The sequence below is a fragment of the Mya arenaria genome, chromosome 11 (assembly GCF_026914265.1).
Source record: "Mya arenaria isolate MELC-2E11 chromosome 11, ASM2691426v1".
Classification (NCBI taxonomy): Eukaryota; Metazoa; Mollusca; class Bivalvia; order Myida; family Myidae; genus Mya; species Mya arenaria.
Genome location: NC_069132.1, coordinates 46,100,376 through 46,127,394, shown reverse-complemented (window position 1 = coordinate 46,127,394; position 27,019 = coordinate 46,100,376). Strand labels below are relative to the sequence as shown.

Here is a 27,019-nt window from a genome sequence, read left to right as displayed (position 1 = left end):
TATATTTTGTTCATGTTACCACGACAATTCTTGCGTAACTTCGAAACAGATATATACATGAACTTAAAATAAGCATAGTTCCGTTTATGAAACATTCCGCTCAAATGACGTTTAGCCTGATTGTCCAAACTGATACGCATTTTTCATAAACGTTTATATCAACGAAAACTATTGAGGTCATCATTGACATTGTATACGTTACGTAGCAATGACGCCATTTAGTTATTACCCTTGTGGAGAAGGGAGGTCGGTTGGCAAACCCATGTTATGTCGTTTATTTTTTTAGATGGAGGTGCGGGTTTTACCGATCATCCAATAAACGACTGATTCTTTTGTTGCAAGTTATCTGTCCTGTGGCAATATCTCCACCATGATTTTGTATGTATACATCTCCGTATCTCTTTTCCTTTTGCCCTGTGTCGAACCTGAGGGTTTATGTGACCGGCTGTGCGCCTACCGCCGCTCGTTATATATATTTATATATAAACATCTCATACATATATTTAGTAGTTTTGAGTTACACATATTTAGTAGTTTTATTTTGAGTTCAATTATGTAAATCAAAACGGAAGATCAGAAGAACAAACTTTTATTTTTCTCCGCAATTGATTGTTCAATCATTTGACTGTGATTGAATTTGTTTCTGACAGACTTGTCTCCGTTGTTATGTGCAATTTGCAGAAAAAAAGATGATTATTAAAACAATTATCAATTATTTTCACGTATGTGGTATTTTTAAACAACAATATTTCATTATAAGCTTAGTTTTTCTGATGAAATTGTTCCACTCTGTTGGAGGAACCAAACACACAGACGTTTTTCTTGATGCAGCATGAAATTCCAGCTCCTGCCCCAGCTGTGAGTGCAATCACTAGGATCACAATAAGGGCAATGACACCCCCTGACAATCCGCCTTCTTCTTTGTAAACCACAATGCCAGCATCTCCTCCTGTTTCTGTACTGCAATATAAGATACCAAAATGTGAAAGTACTATAATATTTAAATTATGAGTGTCGTATTCAGACCGGGCTGAATGTAAAATATGTTCAGCTTATTTCACATACACCTATAAATTGGATTGTTTGAGTGTCGAACACCAAATCTACTTAAACTCAAATATTTAAAGAGCTCTTCAAATAATTAGAGACGATGTTTTATCTTTTATTGATTTAAAGAGGTCTCAAATTATTTGTGGCTATCATTATACAATTATTCATAGTAACAAATACATCGATGGCAGAGAGCTCTTGGGGGCTAAATTTGCAACAACACAATACATAATAATAATTTGGAGATATCTCTAATCGAATAAGAGAGGTCTCTGATTGTTTAGAGATAGCGCTTCAATTCAGTTGATTTGGAGACATCTGCAGTTGAATTGTAGAGCGTTCCTATTAAATTGGAGAGATATATCTAATTCAATCGATGATATCAAAACATCGATTGTAGCTTTTTTAACTGAATCGTAGAGGTCTATAATGATTTGAAGACCTCTTCAAATATTTGAGTTAATGTAGATTTGGCTTTCCATATATTTCACACAGCTAAAGGAAAGTGTTTTCTAGATGCCATTGTATTGCTTTTGTAAAAAGGACAAACTTATTTACCAGCACTTTTTGTTGTAGTGACAACAATATTTATTGTCGGCGCAATAGTAGTATTTGCCATCGGAGAGAACTTCACAGATGTCGTTTGCGTGGTCCGCACGCGCTGAATGACAAAGGAAAGGACAAATGATTATACATCTGCCAGCGTATGTGCGTTGTATTAATTAACACCAAGTAATACAAACGAATATTTTTTCCAACATATGTTCGTGCGGTACATCATACATTTTAATTCTATGTTTGCATTTTTATGCAGAAGATGAAGGTAATAGTATTGAAGTATCATAAACATATCTGTATTTTATACCACTTTTAATCACTGAGCGATATTTTGTAAAAAGAATGAGGAAATTTATGTCTTTCTAAAACAACAAGAGCATCACAGCCTTGTGACAAATGGCCCCGGTTGGTTATCAATCGAACAATATTTTTGTTTATTGATAAAAAAAAACATCAACAAAAACAGCATATGAATCTTGTACAGATAAAAAAAAACTATTAGCCTTTAATAGCTTTAATTAATAGCTACGTGGCCACATATTCATCAGTTAGGTGGCACCAAAACATCGCAAATTATCTTATCTGTGCATAAATCATAGGCTTTTTTTGGTTTTTATTTTGAGTGAAACATTATGATGTATAATTTATGTTTATGTTTGTTTATTGCAAATGTTTCGGCTTAACGCCTTCATCAGTACATATATTTTGTTGTATTCCTTTATCATATCCAAATACATTTTAGTTGAAAAGTATATTCAATTATTATTATTATTTATTGTGAATTATATTAATCATTTTTAAATTAATTAAAACATATCACTTAACGTGTACGTACCAGTTCTTATTCCGTTCGAGTTCCTCAGTCGCGGAATTAAAACTAGCCAAGTTGTCTTGAAGCTAGGCTTGAAATATGGGCCAATTATTTTTTGTAGTCTTCGTAGTCATGTCACAGTGACACAAGACGTAGGGTATATATAAAGGGGATGTATTTAAAAAAGAGTTAATCTAAATGGCATAAATCTCTATTGTTTATTACTATTCGGTGAGCTGTGACACTATTCTATTGCCATTTATGTACCAGTCAATTGTAACCCCCTCCCCCCCCCCCCCCTTATTTTTAATTTTGTAATATTGCTTCTGAAAAGGAATAAAAGGTATATGGAGCTATGTGATTTTAAAGAATTGTGTACAAATATTAAAAAAGTAGAATGTTACGGCACTAGTCCCGAATTTTTTTTAACACAATTTGTATATCATCATCATCATCATCATCATCATCATCATCATCATCATCATCATCATCATCATCATCATCATCATCATCATCATCACCTGAGTTAGTAACTCAGGCGTAAACAGATAGTTGTGTTACTACGACGATTGACATCTAAACGTTACCGAGGGAAAAGTAGAAAGACGTGTCAGCCCCGGTAAAATGGTGGTCGACCGAGCGCTGTGTCCGTCATCTTATTTGTTATTTATCATTATTTTCTGCTACTGCTGCTGATGATGATTATCATGACGTCAAGTTTACTAATTATGTGCTTGCAAGTTGCAAAGGGTTTGTCGCTACCAAATAATGAGTATCAAAATTCGTCGTTAACATTTCGAACATTTTATACAAACCTTTTTTGAAATTTTACATGGTTTAATTCAGACCCTTGGATGTAATAACGCCCTGAAATATATTCCTAAGAGGGAAGAGGAAGCAATATTTTTGGCATTTCACAGAAACAGTACAAAAGGCACAATTGTTACTGAACATAATGGTTGAAATAATTTTGAACCAATGGAATTGCTGTATTTTCCAAATGTTCTACTTCGTTCCACATATTGGTTGAATCGGCAATATATTTTTGCTGATTATGCTGATTAGTTATGATATTAAACTTGAAACGTTATCTTCTGTAACAGTATTGTTATAAGTAATTTGAATATATGCATCGATCAGCAAAAAATAATAATATGTGGTAAAGTCAATTTTAATCCAAAACAAATTTTAAATGACAACTTAGTTGAAATAACATACCTACATGTATTCATATTGCTTCAGTTTCTTACGCGTACTTATTTGACCACTAGAAGCGTGTGCGTGCGCGCGCGCGTGCGTGTGTGTGTGTGTGCGTGTGTGTGTGCGTGGTTGCATGCTTGCGTGTCTGCACATGTGTGCGTTAAATAATGGCAAAGTTATTGCTTTGTTTTTTATCGTCTACTAGTCAAAGGTTTTATTGAATGCTCTTACCAAAGTTATTGCTTTGGTTTTTATCGTCTACTGGTTAAAGGTTTTATTGAATGCTCTTACCAAAGTTATTGCTTTGGTTTTTATCGTCTACTAGTTAAAGGTTTTATTGAATGTTCTTACCAAAGTTATTGCTTTGGTTTTTATCGTCTACTAGTTAAAGGTTTTATTGAATGTTCTTACCAAAGTTATTGCTTTGGTTTTTATCGTCTACTAGTTAAAGGTTTTATTGAATGTTCTTACCAAAGTTATTTCTACTGGTTAAAGGTTTTATTGAATGTTCTTACCAAAGTTATTGCTTTGTTTTTTTATCGTCTACTAGTCAAAGGTTTTATTGAATGTTCTTACCAAAGTTATTGCTTTGGTTTTTATCGTCTACTGGTTAAAGGTTTTATTGAATGTTCTTACCAAAGTTATTGCTTTGGTTTTTATCGTCTACTGGTTAAAGGTTTTATTGAATGCTCTTACCAAAGTTATTGCTTTGGTTTTTATCGTCTACTGGTTAAAGGTTTTATTGAATGTTCTTACCAAAGTTATTGCTTTGTTTTTTATCGTCTACTAGTTAAAGGTTTTATTGAATGTTCTTACCAAAGTTATTGCTTTGGTTGTTATCGTCTACTGGTTAAAGGTTTTATTGAATGCTCTTACCAAAGTTATTGCTTTGGTTTTTATCGTCTACTGGTTAAAGGTTTTATTGAATGTTCTTACCAAAGTTATTGCTTTGGTTTTTATCGTCTACTGGTTAAAGGTTTTATTGAATGTTCTTACCAAAGTTATTGCTTTGGTTTTTATCGTCTACTGGTTAAAGGTTTTATTGAATGTTCTTACCAAAGTTATTGCTTTGGTTTTTATCGTCTACTGGTTAAAGGTTTTATTGAATGTTCTTACCAAAGTTATTGCTTTGGTTTTTATCGTCTACTAGTTAAAGGTTTTATTGAATGTTCTTACCAAAGTTATTGCTTTGGTTTTTATCGTCTTCTAGTTAAAGGTTTTATTGAATGTTCTTACCAAAGTTATTGCTTTGGTTTTTATCGTCTACTGGTTAAAGGTTTTATTGAATGTTCTTACCAAAGTTATTGCTTTGGTTTTTATCGTCTACTGGTTAAAGGTTTTATTGAATGTTCTTACCAAAGTTATTGCTTTGGTTTTTATCGTCTACTGGTTAAAGGTTTTATTGAATGCTCTTACCAAAGTTATTGCTTTGGTTTTTATCGTCTACTGGTTAAAGGTTTTATTGAATGCTCTTACCAAAGTTATTGCTTTGGTTTTTATCGTCTACTGGTTAAAGGTTTTATTGAATGTTCTTACCAAAGTTATTGCTTTGGTTAAAGGTTTTATTGAATGTTCTTACCAAAGTTATTGCTTTGGTTTTTATCGTCTACTGGTTAAAGGTTTTATTGAATGCTCTTACCAAAGTTATTGCTTTGTTTTTTATCGTCTACTGGTTAAAGGTTTTATTGAATGCTCTTACCAAAATTATTGCTTTGGTTTTTATCGTCTACTGGTTAAAGGTTTTATTGAATGCTCTTACCAAAGTTATTGCTTTGGTTTTTATCGTCTACTGGTTAAAGGTTTTATTGAATGTTCTTACCAAAGTTATTGCTTTGGTTTTTATCGTCTACTGGTTAAAGGTTTTTATTGAATGTTTGCCGTATCATGAACATTTCTTTTGATTAACACATGAACGTGAATCAAAGCATTGTTATACTATCTCAGACCATTGCCAAATTTGGCTACCTTCCATCTCTATAGGTTTTCAAGCTGAATGGTTGTTGATTTCAAAAACACGCTGAAAATGTTGGATCAATTTGATTTACCGTTTATTGTTACATTTTCACTGCATTGTTTGTCCTCGTACACTGAATATTGTCTTTTTACCGAATACCTATTGGTTACGTTCAACCAATTTTATTTTTCTAAGGAGAAACTTTTTTTTGTTTAATGTTTAGTACACAAGTGGAGTTTTCTCCCCATATATGGTGTTAGGGGTAGTGAAGCACTAGAAATCAGTATTATTTCGTGTGCAAGTTGGTCTATAGTCTAAAGAATATATATGAAATTTATTTAGAAGTCTGTGACCTGGAACTCCTTATCTTGCCCACGGGCAAAGGTTAAAAAAGAACCGTTTGGAACATTGTTTTTTATTGTCATCACGTAGTTATTTCCCTTGTTGAAGACCGTCGTCGATAGTACCATGAAAACCTTGTCTTGTGGCAATATTTAAAATCCAATTAAACCATTTTTCGCTTCAATTGGCACCAAAAAGTGTCCAGGATGCATTAAAGAAAAAATGCTTCACTCTCCTCAGAACTATTAAAATAACGATTTGACTATTTACATATTTTAAATCACTGCGCGCATATCTATGACAACCTCAAATTACCACATATCTCTACGCGAATTATTTTCGCTACGCACAAAAGCCTGAGTTTCCGCAAAACACCCTACGCTCGGGTAGGGAGTGAACCTATCTTACACGAGCGGCCATGGAAGATATTTATACTCTTAAACACTTATGCTCCTAGCATAGTATGTCCGTGAAGTTGGCAGTCTAGAAGCCTGGCAGCGCAAATAAGCAGCATGGCTGTATAGCGGCCTGGCAGCGTGAAGTCGGCAGCCCAGCAGACTGGCAGCTCAGCAGCGTGAAGTTCAGCAGCCTGGCAGCGTGAAGTCAGCAGCCTAGCTGCCTAGCGGCGTTATGTCGGCAGACCAGCAGACTGGCAGCCGAGCAGCGTGAAGTCAGCAGACTGGCAGCCTAGCAGCGTGAAGTTAGCAGTCCAGCAGACTGGCAGCCTAGCAGCGTGGCGTTAGCAGCCGAGCAACGTGAAGTTAGCAGCCCAGCAGCATGACAGCGTGAATTCATCAGCTCAGGCAGATTAAAAGCGTGAAGTTAGCAGCCCAGCAGACTGGCAGCCTAGCAGCATGACGTTAGCAGCCCAGCAGCCGAGCAGCGTGAAGTTAGCAGTCTAGCAGCCTGACAGATTAGCAGCGAAAAAACTTCCTTCACAATAGTTCGTTTGCAAAACACACCTTTAAATGACGCAAAATACTAAAATGTATACTTTTAAAACATTAACACTTTTCTCTTTATGTGAACTAAAGAAAATCACTTATCTCGAAGATTTCAGGCTGCTGGCAAATCGAGCAGCAGCGCAGCAGCGCGAACCGATTTATGATATTTTTACTCAGGCTGGATACAAGGCTTTTACTATATATAACGTTCGAATCATTCCACGTTTAATGATTAAAGAAAAGATAAGATGTAAAACTTTTTAACGTAATCTTGCTAGAATTTAACTCGATTTCTATCGCTCTGCTAAGACGAAATCGCGCGAAGTTTCCCGTCATTAATATTGTGAAAAACACGCGTCTTCAAATTCAAAACACTTTATTTTGCCATTAAAGCGGTAATTTAGTTTCATCTACCAAACCAAGTATCGGAGCGATATATGATGAATGTTGTCTTTTCTTTCAACACGGGAAAATTCAGCGTGTTTTGCAAACGAACTATTGTGAAGGAATTTTTTATGTTTTTTTCGGCTTCGAAAACATGAATTTCTGAATTTTCCCGTGTTGAAAGAAAGACAACATTCATCATATAACGCTCCGATACGTCGTTTGGTAGGGTGAAACTAAATTATGTTCAAAGATTGTCTATGAATTCCACGATTTGAAGTGCGATTCAACGAAAGGGTGTAGAGTGGTTAACATTTTCAGTTTCTTCTTGACTGTACATACCGGCGTGGTTTCGCATCCCACTACAGCCAATTTGTATACTTTATTTATGCATTTTTTTCTGCAATTTCGGTATCAAAGAGTAAAATACTTATTATAAAAGTATTTTCGAAAGCATTACCGGGAAAATTATTTATGGTGTAAAAACGTGATATAATTTCAAATTAATCATGTATATGTTATTTGCTTATGAAATAAACACTTTTCTATGATACATTGTAAAACGGCATATCATCAGTCTTTGTTATACAACTGTATACACACGTCGACCAAAATATATGAAATCGTTGTACAAGTCTTAATTAAATGCATGTTCTGTTCTGTTCTGTTCTGTTATGTTGTGATGTCCGCTGCACCCTGCTGCCGATGAGCAAAAAATGGAAGAAAACTAGAATAATTCCTGTAAAACAGTTTATATTTTTTGTAAGTTTTGAGTTGTGAGTAGACACTTTCTTCCTAAATCTGTTATGATGCATGTGATGAATACACAATGCGAATTTAAACTATGGTATGAATCAAAATGGGTACGTATATGTGAATAGTATATTTTACAACGTAATATTTTTACGCGATAAGGTTTCCAACCTACGAAGTTTATCTTTTATTTTTTTCTCTAAGATGTCATGGTAATGCGTGCTTGACAGCTCTAAACTTAAAATGTTTCGGTGTCTTCACAGGGGTTCCAACCTTTTAACGGGCGTTTTTAATGCATCATTACTCCGGACAAGCGCAAACACCGTTTCAATTTTGGAAACGAAAACAGGAAGAAAATCTGCAATAAATGATAACACTCGCAGTATATCAACGACCCCACTGCCAGAATTTGATAAAGATGGATTGAAAAGTCATGATGATCTCTACCGTCTTAGCATTGAGAAGCCAGACTATTTCTGGGGGACACTTGCCAGGTCTAGGCTTCAGTGGTATGAGGATTTCAGTCTCACCAAAGACTGTGATATGAAGTCTGGTCACATTCGATGGTTCCTGGATGGAAAAATCAATGCATCTGGTAAAATGCTAATGCTTGCAGGTCTTTTATTCACATTAAGGAGAAGCCCTGAAGGCAGGGAAGGAATCACTGACTTGTTACAACAAGACGGCAAACCCTGCATTGCTAAATTTATCGCTTGATTTCTTTGAAACTGAGTTTCCATTAAGCATTTTAATAGACTTGTTAAATTTTCAATGCAAAGTGATATGTTACAAATCCAACTCGAAAACTCATTTTCAATGTCTGTGACTACAAATGAATGTGTGTTTTTATGAATGCTATTGCTTTGTTAGTGATTTCGTTAAGAAGTAAAGATCTAAATGCTACATTATGTAATTTTAAATCAATTGAACAAGATGTAACCAACCTTTTTGGTGTGCAACATTTCTGGGGATTTCAAGGAATACACAGAAACTTGAAAAATTGGCAGTATTCACTATTCAGTATTTAGACTGTTAAAATCACTTGAAATTATGTGTGATGCAGGATTCGGTAGTAATTGAAGAAGTCTTCGGTACAGATTTTTGGTGAGGGGGGTTACATCCTCACTGAAAATGTATAGGAGTTTATTTTTGTGACTTGTAGATAAATACAAGTTTCTTTTTTCTTACAGTAAACTGTGTTGATCGACATGCTGAGAGTAGTCCAGACAAGATAGCCATGATCTGGGAGAAAGATGAACCAGGAACTCAAGAATATGTCACTTACAGGTCAATAGAATGTCAGATAGCTCAGGAATATAACTTGACCTCAATTTCTTTAGCATTCTTGGCATTTTCTTGGCAGCCCAATGGTCAGTTATTCTGACCATAAATTTCTGACCTATTCTCTATGGAATTCATGCAGACATCCAAATTATGAGGTGCAAATACTTTTTCCTTAAATTACAAGAAAAAGGCTTGGCATGTTATTAAAAACAGCTATAGTTATTAAATGTGAAATCTAGTTTGAGAATGTAATTTCTAGTGATACCCCTATATTCACAATTTTCAGTTGATAAAAAAGGCTATGTTGTGTTCTATACCTGAAAATTGTGTAGTTGAAATAAAAAAAAATGACATACTGAGATAATAAAATAATAATGAGTAGTTAAATGCAGTTTTTTTTTATTATTCTGACATTTAAAAGTGGAATAGATGTAATCATCATGCGCACATAACATTGCAATTAAAGAAAAAGAGTTAATATACAAAGAAGGCATTACTCTTCTGAAAGATGCTCAAATTTGATTATCTAGGGAATTCCAGAAACTCTTATGCAAGATGTCGAATGTACTGGAGGGCCATGGAGTGAAGCAAGGAGACCGTGTCGCCATCTATATGCCCAAGTCTCCCACTGCAGTGGCTGCCATGCTAGCATGTGCTCGTATAGGTGCCATCCACAGTGTTGTTTTTGCTGGGTTCTCCGCTGAAGCTCTAGCTGGGCGGATTATGGATGGTAGGTTATTATAGAGAAGTTGGGGTTTTTTTATTTTGAAGGGTATCACACATTTGTTTATATTAAAGGGATTATATAGAAATGGATATTTTAAAATGCTCAACTTTATGATGGGAGTAAACCTTGATGAAATCCTTTGATTCCTTGTCTTTGATTCTAACTTGAGCCTTTTTATGTGCTTTCATTCAATTACTGAAACCACAGCAGATTATTATGCAAGTTGGAATGATTATCCTGCTGAAAAGAGATGTTGTATAGAGTGGTACTTATGATCTTAAATAGAAGATTAAGTCTTAACTCACCATGTCAGTCTGTGATATCTCAATTTTCTGCATATCGAACAGTTTTTCCAGTCTAAAAATGATTCCTTCTGTTTCTATTTGAAACATTTCTGCAAGCGTTGACTTTCCTATCTCTGTTTTTGGTTATATCAAAGTTATATTTCACACACTTCCTATATACTTAATGTTGTACTGAAGATTGAGCTGAAGGTGTGAAAGTTCATGACTGTTTGTGGCATGTTGCTAAATTAGCATTTGCATCAAAATAACAAACTGTTTTCATTTGGTGGATAATTGGTAAGTGTGAATAATTTAAGTTGTTTATTTATGTATTTAGTGAAGGGACTTTTATAACAATATCACTGAGAAAATTTACAGAGTTGAGAAATATGCCATGAAGAAATTTCAACACATTTCAAATGTGCTGTATCGTGGTTTATAAATAAACAAGAATTTAATAAAATAGACGCAAAATAAATAAAAAAATTTGAGAGGAGATTATCTCACTGAAGAAAGTTGTTGTTTAGGCCGGTTAGTACTGCAGGGTGTTTAGATAAAGGACATATCAGAGTATAGAGAACATCCTGCAATGTTTCATCTATTTTTTTCCAGCTCAGGTAGAAACTGTGATCACTGCAGACCAAGGTGTGAGAGGGGGGAAGATTATCGATCTGAAGAAAGTGGTGGACGATGCTGTTCAAACCTGCCCCTGTGTGAAAAGGGTGTTCGTTTATCAGAGGACAGGGAATGAGGTGCCGATGAGCAATATCGATATCAATCTTGACAAGGTACTGTGGATTTGTTTTGTTTTTCACTTTTCATGCTTTCTATTCCATTATATTGTAAATTCAAAAATATTTTCAAGGCATTGTGTGATTGTCAAATTGAAAAGAAAGAACTTCAGCAGTGAAATACCTGTTTATTTTGTAAAGCAAAGGTTTCCTTGGTTATAATTAAACATAAATAATAAGAAAAACATATCATTAAATGGTCTGAGGTTAGGAATAATTTTACGACTACCTTTACTCCAGGAATTGGAGTCAGCCAGTGATAGCCACACTCCAGCAGTATTGGACAGTGAAGACCTATTGTTTATGTTGTATACCTCGGGATCCACGGGCAAGCCCAAGGGTATAGCACACTCCCAAGCAGGCTACCTTCTCTATGCAAACATGACCATGAAGGTAAGTCATGTTTAAAATGGTGTGCTCAATTAATTGACTCCACATTAATTTAAGGTGGCTCTCTTTATTTTGCAAAAAAGGTCCATGTTAAAATTTTATTTGATCAATAATGGAGGGTTTTCCTGAGAGAGTTAAATGGTTTCTTACAACAATATCAACAATATCATAGGATATCCCTAGTACATTATTACGCTCTGCTTCATCGAGGACATAGGAAGATCTCGTATCATGAATTATTAATGTGGCAGTTTCATTGGGGCTGAATGGGAACCTCTTTGAAATCTCAGCCAATGAAATTATGTTGTGTGTTCTTTTTCTATGTTTAGAAACAAAACCTCTGTATGAAAATATTGTTAATCTTCTTAGTTTAAGAGTATGAAATTGTAGAATGCAATTTCATAAGAAGAAGTGATTTTTCCCTTATTCATAAAATTATCAGTCAATTTTCCCATGGTACTAAAGTAGTGTAAATTTGTAAAGTGTGTAAAGTACCGATGTTGCCGACGATGCAGGAGCAAGTGAACTGTGACAAGTCAGGCAATATATAGTGGCAGTAAATATGATGTATCAGGAAATATAAAGTCATTATTTCCTATGGCTAAAGTTAATAATATTGTTCCCCCCAATAGTGTTACAAGTTTTAAAGTCCATGAAACCTTTAAGATAGCTTAACTAACTTCAACTTCCTTTTGATGAAAGATATACTTCATATGCTGCCCAAAATAGATTAATAAAAAATTCTCTAAGAACCATTTCTACTTGTTGCATTTCAAGTTCACATGTTCCTCAATACTTCTGAATATAAGAATAAATCAGTTTGATTTCTATGCCGTTTCAGCATGTATTTGACTACAAAGAGGGTGAGACATTTGGATGTGTAGCGGACATAGGGTGGATCACAGGGCATTCATACGTTGTATACGGCCCCTTGAGTAATGGTGCCACTACACTGTTGTTTGAGAGCACCCCTGTCTACCCTGATCCGGGCAGGTTTGTATGAGATTAGCGGTATTTGAAGTTTTAGTGTTAAGTGAAGGTTGTACCTAATGTGGCAAATATTCTGTAATTTGAATGCTCCATGATGTGTATTTGTTAACAATTAAAATTGGAGTATTTTTTAGAGTCATTCAAAAAGTAGAATATTTTCAAAAAGGAACCATTATTCCAATGTAATGTCCATGACAATCTCATAAAACAAGGCACAATTGCAGATGTGTGCTATCACTTTGATCAGATTAATATTTGAGTTATGTCTTGACTAAGTGTGAACACTTGAGCAATATCTCCTATAAGCTTACCTTTGTCTCAAAGAATAGAAGTGGAGGAATTGTCATAGCCTTGATGTCTTCCTGGTGTAGCCATTGGCATTGTGCGGAAAACTTAAATGTGGGCCATTAACTTTGAAAACACATTGGTATCCGCAAGCAATGTCCATTTTACCATTACTGGCTAATCCACTGTTGTGTAGATACTTGGAGATGGTTGAGAGGCTCAAGTTGAACCACATCTACCTGGCTCCCACTGCTCTCCGTATGTTACTCAAGTGTGGTAGTGAAGTGTTGATTTGTATATATGCCCTCCCATCCACTGTTGTTAGGTACTTGGAGATGGTTGAGAGGCTCAAGTTGAACCACATCTACCTGGCTCCCACTGCTCTCCGTATGTTACTCAAGTGTGGTAGTGAAGTGTTGATTTGTATATATGCCCTCCCATCCACTGTTGTTAGGTACTTGGAGATGGTTGAGAGGCTCAAGTTGAACCACATCTACCTGGCTCCCACTGCTCTCCGTATGTTACTCAAGTGTGGTAGAGTTGTGTTAATTTGTATATATGCCCTCCCATCCACTGTTGTTAGATACTTGGAGATGGTTGAGAGGCTCAAGTTGAACCACATCTACCTGGCCCCCACTGCTCTCCGTATGTTACTCAAGTGTGGTAGTGAAGTGTTGATTTGTATATATGCCCTCCCATCCACTGTTGTTAGGTACTTGGAGATGGTTGAGAGGCTCAAGTTGAACCACATCTACCTGGCTCCCACTGCTCTCCGTATGTTACTCAAGTGTGGTAGTGAAGTGTTGATTTGTATATATGCCCTCCCATCCACTGTTGTTAGATACTTGGAGATGGTTGAGAGGCTCAAGTTGAACCACATCTACCTGGCTCCCACTGCTCTCCGTATGTTACTCAAGTGTGGTAGTGAAGTGTTAATTTGTATATATGCCCTCCCATCCACTGTTGTTAGGTACTGGAGGATGGTTGAGAGGCTCAAGTTGAACCACATCTACCTGGCCCCCACTGCTCTCCGTATCTTGCTTTAGTGAGGTAGAGTTGTGTTAATTTGTATATATGCCCTCCCATCCACTGTTGTTAGGTACTTGGAGATGGTTGAGAGGCTCAAGTTGAACCACATCTACCTGGCTCCCACTGCTCTCCGTATGTTACTCAAGTGTGGTAGTGAAGTGTTGATTTGTATATATGCCCTCCCATCCACTGTTGTTAGGTACTGGGGGATGGTTGAGAGGCTCAAGTTGAACCACATCTACCTGGCTCCCACTGCTCTCCGTATGTTACTCAAGTGTGGTAGTGAAGTGTTGATTTGTATATATGCCCTCCCATCCACTGTTGTTAGGTACTTGGAGATGGTTGAGAGGCTCAAGTTGAACCACATCTACCTGGCTCCCACTGCTCTCCGTATGTTACTCAAGTGTGGTAGTGAAGTGTTGATTTGTATATATGCCCTCCCATCCACTGTTGTTAGGTACTTGGAGATGGTTGAGAGGCTCAAGTTGAACCACATCTACCTGGCTCCCACTGCTCTCCGTATGTTACTCAAGTGTGGTAGTGAAGTGTTGATTTGTATATATGCCCTCCCATCCACTGTTGTTAGGTACTTGGAGATGGTTGAGAGGCTCAAGTTGAACCACATCTACCTGGCTCCCACTGCTCTCCGTATGTTACTCAAGTGTGGTAGTGAAGTGTTGATTTGTATATATGCCCTCCCATCCATTGTTGTTAGGTACTGGGAGATGGTTGAGAGGCTCAAGTTGAACCACATCTACCTGGCTCCCACTGCTCTCCGTATGTTACTCAAGTGTGGTAGTGAAGTGTTGATTTGTATATATGCCCTCCCATCCACTGTTGTTAGGTACTTGGAGATGGTTGAGAGGCTCAAGTTGAACCACATCTACCTGGCCCCCACTGCTCTCCGTATGTTACTCAAGTGTGGTAGTGAAGTGTTAATTTGTATATATGCCCTCCCATCCACTGTTGTTAGGTACTGGGGGATGGTTGAGAGGCTCAAGTTGAACCACATCTACCTGGCCCCCACTGCTCTCCGTATGTTACTCAAGTGTGGTAGTGAAGTGTTGATTTGTATATATGCCCTCCCATCCATTGTTGTTAGGTACTGGGAGATGGTTGAGAGGCTCAAGTTGAACCACATCTACCTGGCTCCCACTGCTCTCCGTATGTTACTCAAATGTGGTAGTGAAGTGTTGATTTGTATATATGCCCTCCCATCCATTGTTGTTAGGTACTGGGAGATGGTTGAGAGGCTCAAGTTGAACCACATCTACCTGGCTCCCACTGCTCTTCGTATGCTGCTCAAAAATGGTGATGAGTGGGTCTTAAAATACGACCGGTCGTCCCTCAGGAAACTTGGATGTGGTAAATTTAGTTACAAGTAATAAGCAGAGAGATTTTTAGGAGATTGATTGTTCTAGGTTTTCCAGTGATTTTAGAATTCCCCATATAGTACCCGCAATAAAAATCTACTATACATTTATTGCAAGTCTAACATGGCAAAAAACGTCCATTAATAATTTTTCTGGTACCTTAGAAATACCAGCTCTTAATTCAAACTGCATTTTACATTAAAAGTATGAACAAGAATTAAATGATGCATTAATTAGGTATATGTAAATTAATAGAATCCATTTATGTAATGGTTTATTTTTACAAATGAACATGCTAGAATCCTGATTGTTTATGTTTGGGGAAATGAAATCATAATTTTTATTTTATTTTCTTTACATGTATGTGTTAGTTAAACGTTGTGCATTGTGAGGCAAGACCTATTTGGCAAATTATCAATCATAGTTTCACAGAAATTTAAATGAACAGTTACTGTATGTTTCAGTTGGTGAGCCACTAAACAACGAGGCATGGGACTGGTACTACAATGTCGTTGGGGAGGGGCGATGTGACATCTGTGATACATGGTGGCAAACTGGTCAGTAGGAATTATGCACTGTTTTCTAACTATATCTGTTTGAAATAAAAAAAATCACGTTTTTGTTTTAGGCCTTTATGTCTGCATCACCCTTTGTCTTGTTCGAAAATGTTCATCTCAGTACTAGCTATAATTTAAAAATAGTTACAAATAGTAACACAAGCTTTTGTACACCTGTTCACTGTGACATACACTCTAATTGAGTTATATGGACAATTGTTTTTCGGGAATATATATATTTACCTTTTTCAAAGAAAAAAAGAAGAAATGTGATAGCCTTTGTGTCGTTGGTGTTGGCAGTGTCAACGTCAGAGTTGCTCAAATTCTTGAGCCTTGACCAAAACTCACAAATTCTTCAAGATATTCAATTGAAACTCAGTACACATGTTTTTGAAAGACACTATTCACATGAACAGCAAGGCCATTAACTCTGGCTAACGTTTTGTTTAAGGTATGCCCCATTTCCAAATTAAAAAAAAATTACAGACAAGCATTGGCATTCACTCTGCAATGCTTTTTATTTTTGCAATAAAGTAATTTAAATATACAAATATTTGAATGTTGCCATTATCATATTCTATGGCTAATCTGCTTGTAGAGACTGGAGGTATAGCAATTACCCCTCGCCCATCAAGTCCTGACGCAGAGATTCGCCCGGCAATGCCCATGAGGCCTTTTTTCGGCATAGAACCTGTCCTCCTGGACCCAGTCACTGTGAGATTCACAAGCTTTCTCACTATGAGGTTTATGCGAACAGTGCAAATTTTTTAATTTCATATGCTGTACAATAGGTATATAAGACAAGGTTCATAACTTCGTCATTTTTGAGACGTTTATTTGAAAAAAAGTGTTCTTCAGCATGAAATTCACTGTGTTATAAAGTTCTAAGATCTGTGATTGTGTAAATATATATATAGCAATAACTCTTTCTGTCAAATTTCTATACAGTCACTGGCTTTGGAAGTGGTTAAAATTTTATATTTTTGTTTGTTTGATCAATGATAATTTGCGCATGGTTTTCTCTTTATTGCCTTTTGGTAACTTTAAGCTTCATTTTTTTAAGGAAAGGCAAGGTTTTGTCATAGCCTTGGAATTGTTTTCATTGTCAGCATCGCCGTATGCGTGCAAAAAATTTAGGCTTAGCCATAACCTGTTCCAAGATATTCATTTGGAGCTTGGTTGAAATATTGCCAGAAAGAATAAGCACAAGGTTCATAACTATGGCATTAATAATTTGTGAGTAATGCCCCTTTTTTATGAAAAAAAACACAACAAAAGATGAGAATTGAAGCTGCTCCTCAGCACCTCTGTTGTCCATGATGAAATCTTTTAGCTGTTGTCTTTTCTTAGTAGGGTGTAAACATAGTTGGTAGATAAGACAAGGATTGAACAATCATGAGCAATGCCCCTCTCCTTGGTATGTTTACACAGTTTCAAATATCTTGACACAGAAACAAGAGTTGACAGGAGGTAACGTGAAGGGTGCCCTGTGTGTACGCCACCCTTGGCCAGGCATGGCTCGAACGATATACGGAGATCATGACCGCTTCCTCAAGACATACTATGCTGACTATCCAGGTATGATGTCCTTTTTTCCTGTAGAAATAAGAGTTTATGTGGGATTACATGACAGAAGCAGGACATTCATTTTCAATACCTGGGCAAGTAAGTACTAATGTTCATAAAAACAATGTACATTATATCCATATGTTCAGTGTCATGTTGGTACTTTGCTTGTTTTTTTGCAAGTTACTATTTTTCTGAAGACGGGGCTTATTGCACACAATACGGGTTCTATCAGATAACAAGGAAAATTGATAATGTTTTCAATGTAATGCTAGTATTTTGCTTCTATATTTACAGGTTTCTATTTCTCGGGAGACGGGGCTTATCGTACACAGGACGGTTACTACCAGATAACAGGAAGGATGGACGATGTCCTCAATGTCAGTGGACACAGGCTGGGAACTGCCGAGATAGAGGATGTCATTGTAAGCTGTCATTGCAGTCGATTTTGAATCTGACTTTCAGGAGAAAAATTAATAATCTGCATTCAATTACTATGAAAATGTGATTGGTATTTAGTTAAAAAAAATGTAATTATACAAAAATATTTGAAAAGATGCAGAAAGCATATTTTCATTAAACTTAACACAGACTTTTTTAAACCAGGAAGAACATTTTCTACTGACCTGAACTTGAGCGCAAAAAAAAACAAATACAAGATATAGGATAATCTATATCTTGCTGTTTGATACTTTCTGTTTATTGTATTTGATTGGTCTTATCAATCTGAATCAAGTATTAACTGTTCAGGTCATCATGGATATCCCTGATTAACTACTGCACTATGCTTCCTTGTGTATACCAGAAGCAATTTGGCTAGGAAAATCTCATTAACATGAACAAGTAATGAGGCAGTTTCATTGGTTCCACAAAAAAACCTTTCCGGAAATTTGACTCTCACATATGCATGGATACTCATTCTAATGTTTTCTTGTAGAAAAAGTATTGTGGCAAAAGCTCAAATTGAACTCACATTTCGCTTGTTCACTACTGGTACAAATTTTAAACCAGACATTTACAACACTCACCTGCGGAGACAACTGACAACTGACAGTACAGGTTTATTGAGGAGTATAAATTTTCATTGAAACATGCAGTATCATCGAGAAGAGTTGTCTCCCCTCCTCATGCACATTCATATAAATATAACTTTTTCAGACAATTTTCCCACAGTTTGTATAAAATGTACAGGAAGAAAGTACCGTGGTTGCCAACAATGGTTCTGATCAGCCTGATGATAAACTAAACAGTTTATTTGTCAACTGTTATTGACAAAATGTTGAGGGCCAACAAAAACTATTGTGTTAATATCAAGGATAATACATATTTCTTCAGTCAGGGGCAAACACACACGTTCATACTTGATTTAAAACTACATGTTCATATATCAGAAGTGATTGGTAGCTGTAATACAGTATATAAGAAGATTACATGTAGTTGTACTAGCCCTTGATCTTATCTTAAATACTTGTCTATTCTCTTTCTTGTGAAGATTAACAAGAAAATCCATCTGTAAGTCAATAAGCGTGATGTGTTGTCATTGGGTTAGGTCAATTTAGTGAGAAGTGTTGCCTGTAGTCTACGGTCTAGGACAAGTAAGCGAGGTCAATTTAGAAGGATGTGTTCAGAGATTCATGGCCGAAATTTATGTTCAGGTCCATCTCAAGACTCTTCTTACAAACTTTGTGTAATTAATTATGAAATACTTTGAGGGTAATAATATGCAGCCATCTTTACAGACAATGAACAAGAAGAAACAATAAAATTAATATTTGCAGTTTTATTCTCAACTCAGACTGTTTGCTTACATGGGCCCTTAACTTGCTGAAATGGGCCATTAACTTGCTTATTTGGGCCCAGAACTTGCTTACATGGGCCAAGAATTCGCTTACATGGGCCAAGAACTTGCTTACATTGGCCCAGAACTTGCTTGCATGGGCCCAGAACTTGCTTACATGGGCCAAGAACTTAATAACAGGCCTGAAATTTGCTTATAGGTTGTCTGAGAACTTGCTTACATGGGCCCTTACTTGCTTACATGGGCCCTTACTTGCTTACATGGGCCCTTACTTGCTTACTTGGGCCCAGAATTTCATTCAACAGGCTGAGAACTTGCATAACTGGGCTCAGAACCAGCTAACATGGGCCCAGAATTTGCTTGTAACAGGTACAATGGCTTTCATGGTGCAATGCTTTATCCTCATTATTTCCTACCCCAGGATGATCATGAAGATGTAGCAGAGTCAGCGGTTGTGGGCTTTCCTCATGAAATCAAGGGCGAAGGTATGTAGTATAGAATTATTGACTTTTCAATGTAAATAATTGCTTACAAGACTTGTATATTTCAAATAAGGTTTAATTGAAGGGTAGGAAACATGGCACAATAGTTGTTCTTCATGTACTTGCCTTAACAGAAAAAAATGTGTAAAAACCACTTATATTATGTGGAGTTTAAACTAGTTTTTAAGCATGATTGTGAAGAAAGCTAATTACTAATAGAACCATGTCTATTCTAATAAATGCTTAGTAAACCATTTTTAGAGGGCACAAAAATAGGGCACTTCAAACAGCGTCTGATTCCTGACAGGCAGGCTTTAATCAGGTTTTCGACAGGCAAAGTTAGGTGCCACCTAAAAAATAGATAGCTTTTGTTTTTTCCAAAGGATAAATGATGCTAGGCACACCTCTGAACCTTTTTTGAAAACTTACCCTGCTCCAGGTGTGAGATATAGAATCAAAATTTGCCATTTATCTAAATCCTTTGGGTTTGCTGGTAAAAACACTGATCTTTTTTAAGCTTTATTTTGACAAAAGCTGATAGCTAAAAAAGTGCTCTCGAGTCTGTGTCCATTTTGAGAGGCCATGAGAAAGTACCCCTGGTGGTGATGAAACCCAAAACCTCTGCGCAAGACATATTGATAGGTGAATTAGAAGAACAGTTTTGAGATCAATACAACTTGTACCTTAATCACCTCAGTTGCTTACATATTTTTTTTTGTTCAGGTATTTACGCATTTGTTGTGCTAAAGGATCGTGTCTCAAAGTCAGAGGAGGAGTTGATGTCTGATCTCAAACACGCCTGCAAGTCTCGGGTATCTTCATTCGCACAGCCGGACTTTATACTGGTATAAATTATATTGCTTTTGAGAATCCTCAATTTATAACTGAATCTTTTTTATCCTGGTTAACCAAGATTAATCTTTTGTGGAATCTGTATTGTTTTGTGTTGTAGATGCACAGTCATAACTTTATCGGTTGTTGTTGCTAGCATCACACTGTTGTTTCTGATCAAAAACTAGGTGTAGAATCTTGAAACTTGGTATACACTGCAGTCATGGTAGGCTTAAAACCTTGTTGACTTTGGGGTCAAAGGTCAAGGTCATGGTGATCTTTACTAGCCAAATTATGGGTGCTCCCAACAGGTGATACATCTAGTTTACAGAACTTGCATTTTTCCAAAGGTTACTCGGTAAGACTCCTCCAATGAAAACTATGTGCATTTGGTTGAAAGGTTAAATTTATATGATAGAAAAGTAAGTTACGTCTATATAATGATTTTTAAGATCAAATTTTCTTATTTATTATGCCCCCCTTCGAAAAAGAGGGGTATATTGCTTTGCACATTTGGGTCGGTTGGTCCGTCCGTCTGTCCGTCGGTAGACCAAAGCTTGTCCGAGTGATAACTCATCAATTCCTAGTCGTATGGTCATCAAACTTGACATGAAAGTTTGGCCTGACCAGTATGACCCCTATTGATTTTAGGGCTCATGTGTTCAAAGGTCAAGGTCACAGTGACCTTTAATGGTAAAAGAATTTAAAAGCTTGTCCGAGTGATAACTCAACAATACCTAGACCTATGGTCATCAAACTTGATATAGAAGTTAGGCCTGACCAGTAGATGACCCCTTTTGTTTTTTGGGGTCATCGGGCCAAAGGTCAAGGTCACAGTGACCTTGAATGGTAAAAGGTTGTTCAAGTGATAACTTGACAATGCCTGCACCCATGGCCCTCAAACTTGACATTTAGGTCTTTGGTGACCAGCTGATGACTCCTTGATTTTTAGGTCCTTGATTTTTAGGTCATAGAGTCAAAGGTCATGGTCATAACACACTCTATCCTCACACTTTGAATGGTCATAATCTTAAAACTGCCTCTACGGCATCCAATGTCACTGACAAATCAGCTGTCATTTCGGTCCATGCATATTTCATTCAATTGTCCATATAATCCTGACAACATGGCGCTCATGGGGGGCATAATGTTTGACAAACATCTCTTGTTTAGATAGCTGTTTTTGTTTTGTTTTTAAATTGATTAAAACTAAATCAGTTTAGAAAATTATTTAATGTATCTGTTTTTTAAAGGAAAAAGCCAAAATTCATAACAAAAGTAAGGGCTAACAATACAGTCTAGGGACACTACATTGACACCTTTCATTATTTCAGCTCACACCAGGCTTACCCAAGACTCGTTCAGGTAAGATCATGCGGCGTATCTTACGAAAGATTGCCGCCAACAAGCCAGACGAGCTCGGCGATGTATCGACATTGTTTGACCCGTCGATTGTGGAAATTCTGGTCGATAAACATCAACAGTCGCTACAAAAATCTAAGTGAGCTGGACTTGCTGAAAAAAAATCAAAATTTGTGATAATGTGCAGCAGTTTGTACTTAGATTTATGTTTTAATTGTCGATTGAAATGGGCGTAAGAAACCAATCTGACATGGATTTTTGTCTGCATGACATTTTATAAGGTGCTGATATTGAGCTTTTCTCTGTGAACCAATATATATTAGATATATATTAATCAGAACGTTGATTTTATACACTTAACCTTCAATTTTCAGCATGTATATCATATTTTTCAACTATGAAAAAGGTGATATATAGATTTTTTGTTTTACCATTCAGTTCCAAGTGCTTTTTTATGCCCCCCAATTATGCAAATAGTAACCTGACTGTCAGTCTGGCCGGCTGTCCCTACATTTTCTGATAAATAACTTGTGAACTCTTAGGCCCAGGGACCTCAAACTTGATAGGCAGGTTGGTCAAAACCAGCAGATGAAATTATTGATTTTAAGGTTATTTGGGCAAAGGTCAAGGTTGTGGTAATCCAGTTCTGATCAACAACTGAAGAACGCTGGGGCCCAGGGACATATAACTTAGTAGACAGGTTGGTCTTGACCAGTAGATGAACCCTATTGATTTTGAGGTCAGTGGGTTAAAGGTTTAGGTCAATATGCCTAGGAACCACATGTTTGGTAGGCAGTTTGAATCTACCAGCAGTTGATCCCTTTTAATAATGAATACCAGGATTTGTTTGTTTCTTCATTCCCTTGTGCCTAACAGTTAAATTTTCATGCCACTTTTTCTATTCTAAGTCTTCATTCAAAAAAAAATCTTAGAAAAAAAATCTCATTATGTAAAGTGTTGACATACATACTTGTTATATGATCCACAAAGATATCATTTAAAAGGACAACAGACATGAATTAACATTTACTCCATCCTGTTTTTCCATCTTTGTGTTCATACTTTGCTCTTTATAAATGTTAGCAATCAATATTACTGCATGGGAGTTGTCATGAAAATATGTTATTTACTTAAGGCTATCTGTCCATATATGCTCAAACACTAATACTATCTGTCAAACCAGGCTTTCTGGGGGGCATTTGTTACATTCCTGTTATATTTAAAAATTCAATGTGTATCTGTTGTATTAGGATTTTAAGGGACAGCATCATTAAATTCCTTTATTTACCCATTTCTTTATTAGTTCTATATAAGTAGTTTATTTGAGTGTGAAATTGACGTGATTCAGGGAATTATGAAAGTATTTAAGAAGTGTACAAATATGGTTAAGGGATTAGATTTGGTAACTTTTTAAGTACTGATTATGTTAATAGTATTTACATTGTTATTCTCTGTTTACTTTTGGGAATTACTGAGTTACCAGTAGTCTTTAATCTCTTTAATTTCTATTGAATTTAGATAGTTCAGAACTTCTACATAATAGCTTTTATAGATTTTTTTAATCATGGGAAAAACAATGTGACTCTTGATTTTATTGTCACCCCAAGAACCTGGTGTATATGTATGCTGAACAATTCAGCTCCTTAACATAATACCTTTTATGATTATACAAGTCATATTTTCTTGCTTTGAAAGTAAAATTGATAGAAGTGACTTTTGGTTCCCAGATGTAGTATTGTTACATTGTTACATATTTTACTAAAGAAGGAGAAATTATCGTATCTCGTTTATTTTCATGTAAAAGGCATTTCTACTACTAACAAGAGTTTTGAGTTAGCAGGCCCAGACAAAATAAATATTGTGGTATACGTCTTTATAAATTAAAAAGCATATTTGTACATTGAATACTTTAACAGTTAAGCAGATAATAAAATAAGAATTCTTAAGCTACTTACTTTAATGGAAGTATATCTATTACTGTGTACATAGTGGAATGGTTTCATAAGAGCTTTAAATAACAGTCATGATAGTCACTTATGGGCCTAATCCAAATCTTCAAAGTTTTAAATTTGTTAACAATAAGGTGACTTATCATACAGAAAAATTGATCATAGTATTGATATATTGAACAATTTTTCACTGCCCTTATGAATGATCGTATAATCTTGTGAAGTAGTGGATAAGCTCTACAGGCTTTAATAATATGTTGCCTTGATTATTTGCCAACTGTTTGTACAAAGAAGTTAATTAAAGGTTTAGTCCATATATAAAGTAAGATTTTTAAATCATAAGGAAAAACATGAGGATTGTGTTACTCTTAATTTTATTGTCATCTAAAAAAAGTGGTTGAAAAACAATGGTTGGATGTGAAAATGTGTCTGAGCCCTCATTAAGTACATGTGTACTAACTGAACATTTTCCTTTACTATGCAAATCAAAATTTTGTAGGAATGTTAGAAATACCATTTTTTAATGTAACAATCATTTGATTAGCTTGTCTGTTTTTCTCAGAAGAAAAGTTCATGTATTGTCATAGCCTTGGTGTTGTTGGTGGTGGTGTCAGCATGCTAAAACTTTAACCATGGCCATGATTGTATGCCCCTCCATGGACTATATAAAACAGACAAGCAGAGAATTTCATGTAGCAGTACTCTTGCTTTTGTAATCTTACATTAAGCTGTTGACAGTATGGGTGAAATCAAGATTGAGAGATTTAACTTCAGACTCTTGTACAGTTGTAAAGATTTTTGTTGCTTGACATTGGCAACATTGAAAAGGAATGTTAATACTAGTAACATTGGAAACAATTTCAAAATGGGTTTTAGCCTCTTTTCCTTGCTTGTGGGCATAAATCCGTCATACACAAACAAACCCCTTGCCTATTTTTCAGAATAGACAATGTTAGTCAGCTGTTAAAACCTCACTGGTGCTATATTCACACATCTTTTTTCTTTGTGTATTTTTTCATGTTGTTAACATACTCTTTTTGTATGTGTGATGAATAGAAATTTATGTAGATAAGATTTATTTAGATAAGATATTGAGATGGTTTTAAAAAGTATTTTTTATATTCAAATGTTGTTCAATCAGATTTGACATTTATGAGCAATATGTTTGTTATAATGTATATTTTTAATTAAAATTGAATTGTTACAAAAAACAAGAGTTGTATGGAAATTTGTTTGAGCCAAAAGTTGTTTGTGTTAGGGTTTATTTTTGCTTACTAATTTCATATGCATTTCCATTTTTATATACGTAATGGTAAAGATCAAACACATATAACAGTTTAATAACTTTGATTTGTTGATTTTGAATTGGGTAAAAAAATGAATAAAATAAAGTGAATCATAATTGTTAAATTCATGGTTTCATTATTAATTTACATAATTGTAATTATATATGTTATCTTTGAGTCATTATACATGTATTTCATTTACTTTTTATGTATTAAAATTGCTTTTTTGAAAAAAAAACCCATAATGGCCACAGTAAATAAATAGTTTGTACACATATTTTTGGGTGTGGGAAATTGGTGTTTTTTTCCTAACCTCTTAATGTGGTTTTAAAAAAAAATAAAACTGTTAAAGCCGGAAAGACAAAAAAAAATGTTCAGGTTTTTTTTTTTTTATTTGGTTGGAAACTGCCAAACAAACCATTTATAAGTTGTGGCACATCTATGCTTGTATTGTATTTGTTTCTTTTCTAAATCATAATTGTAAGACTGCCACTTTGTACTGTTGTATTCATTTTTGGTTTGTCTGGTTTTTTTTCAGGAATAAAAGTCTAGGTATTGTCGTACCCTTGGTGTTGTTGTCAGTGGCAAAGTTGGCCGACCATAACTCAAAACCTGTTGAATATTTTCAAATGAAACTTGGTACACATGTTACCAGAGAAAGCATCCACTTATTCAGCCAGACCAATAACTCTGGTTAAACTAAGTGTTGAGTTAAGCCCCTTTTGGGACTGAAAAACAGACTAGTGTAAGCGTTCTCCCCGCGGAAACTTTGTTATTCATGCATTAAAGGCTTGGACTTGCCACGTTGTTAATGTTGACCAGTATTTTTTAAAAAGTGTTGCTATTTATTTTATAACCAGTTTCAAGGTTACATACAACACCTGGGACCATTCAGTTTCCCAGACAACTGTATACTTGTTTTGTACTTTCTAGAAATATATTGATGTTTTTTGGACAGCACTAGTTGCTAAGTATTATTTACATAATGTATGTGATTTACTACTTTTAATTTATTAGTCAGATTTTAACCACAATTTAAGCAGAGATATGAATGTGTATAGCAGCCAAAATACAATTTTGCAATCGGATGTGATGTTGTTGTTGTCGTTGTTGGAGTCTGATTCAACAAAAAAGGAACAAAATAATTATGTTTACTCTTTGATGCTACTATATCCATTGGTGTCAGTATCGGCCTGGGTTGGTGAAAGAAGTTTTCAGGTTGATGTAACTATAGAACCTATACGGAATAACGTGTATCGACTAGGGTGATTTTTTAATATGTTTTTATACAGAATGAACTATAATTGTTATTATTTTCACGTCCCTGACAGATTCCATAACCTATGGATATATCATGAATATAATGCTAACTTGTTTTCAAACAGTTTCTTCACGGATCTAGTGTTAGTGATTGCGGTGATCAGGGGGTCGCAGTCTTGCGCCCAGGTTACGCACTCCCCATCCACTCATGAAATGCCCCAAACCCTTCAGCAACAAATCCTGGAACCGCCCCTGCCTTAGTCTATTCTGTATGACCTCGGATTTTGTCCTGATTTCTTTCAAAATATATAATTTGCAGCAATCCATAAAGTAATTAAGTAAATTGATTTAAGTCACAGCAAGGTATATCTGTCCAAAAGTAAAACCATATTGACTGGTAAATATCATTACGATTAAGTGTTTTTTTTTAATATTTTGACAAAATTATTTACAATAAATTAACCCTAAAGCTCTATAATTTACAATTTTAAATTGGGTAAATATTTCTTAAATCGTTTGTTCATGCTCACAGTGATTTGATTAGTTTGAAAATTGTATTCTAAATATTAGTAAAAGTATGTACATGTATTAGTAGAGCTTATCACCACAGCTTAGTATAACACATAATGCAAAACAGACAGCAAGAGGAAGCATGAACTACAAGAAATAATCTGTTAAGAAAATTTAAATCAATTAAGAACATGCTGAGTCAGGACTGCGCTATAATGCGACATGGAGAGGCGAACCAGTCGTCGGACTGCACTTATATAACATTATAC

The 27,019-nt window shown here is 35.6% G+C and overlaps 1 protein-coding gene across 1 annotated transcript; it reads left to right on the top strand.

Moving 5' to 3' along the window:
* The first annotated feature begins 8,160 nt into the window (after positions 1-8,160).
* On the top strand, positions 8,161-26,068 carry LOC128208774 (acetyl-coenzyme A synthetase 2-like, mitochondrial). The gene is made up of 14 exons (XM_052912366.1): positions 8,161-8,591; positions 9,187-9,283; positions 9,811-10,010; positions 10,904-11,079; positions 11,323-11,475; positions 12,314-12,465; positions 15,008-15,141; positions 15,614-15,706; positions 16,305-16,420; positions 17,158-17,284; positions 17,570-17,697; positions 19,492-19,555; positions 20,276-20,397; positions 21,718-26,068. The coding sequence occupies exons 1-14, from the start codon at positions 8,240-8,242 to the stop codon at positions 21,886-21,888; spliced, it is 2,085 nt and encodes a 694-aa protein (XP_052768326.1). The 5' UTR covers positions 8,161-8,239; the 3' UTR covers positions 21,889-26,068.
* The last annotated feature ends 951 nt before the right edge of the window (positions 26,069-27,019 follow it).

Bases quoted from the DNA above. Each gene is read 5' to 3' on its own strand.
- LOC128208774 (XM_052912366.1), top strand. From the start codon at position 8,240: ATGTTTCGGTGTCTTCACAGGGGTTCCAACCTTTTAACGGGCGTTTTT. The intron at 17,698-19,491 runs GTAAGCTGTCAT...TTCCTACCCCAG, and splicing joins CCGAGATAGAGGATGTCATT to GATGATCATGAAGATGTAGC. The intron at 19,556-20,275 runs GTATGTAGTATA...TTTTTTGTTCAG, and splicing joins TCATGAAATCAAGGGCGAAG to GTATTTACGCATTTGTTGTG.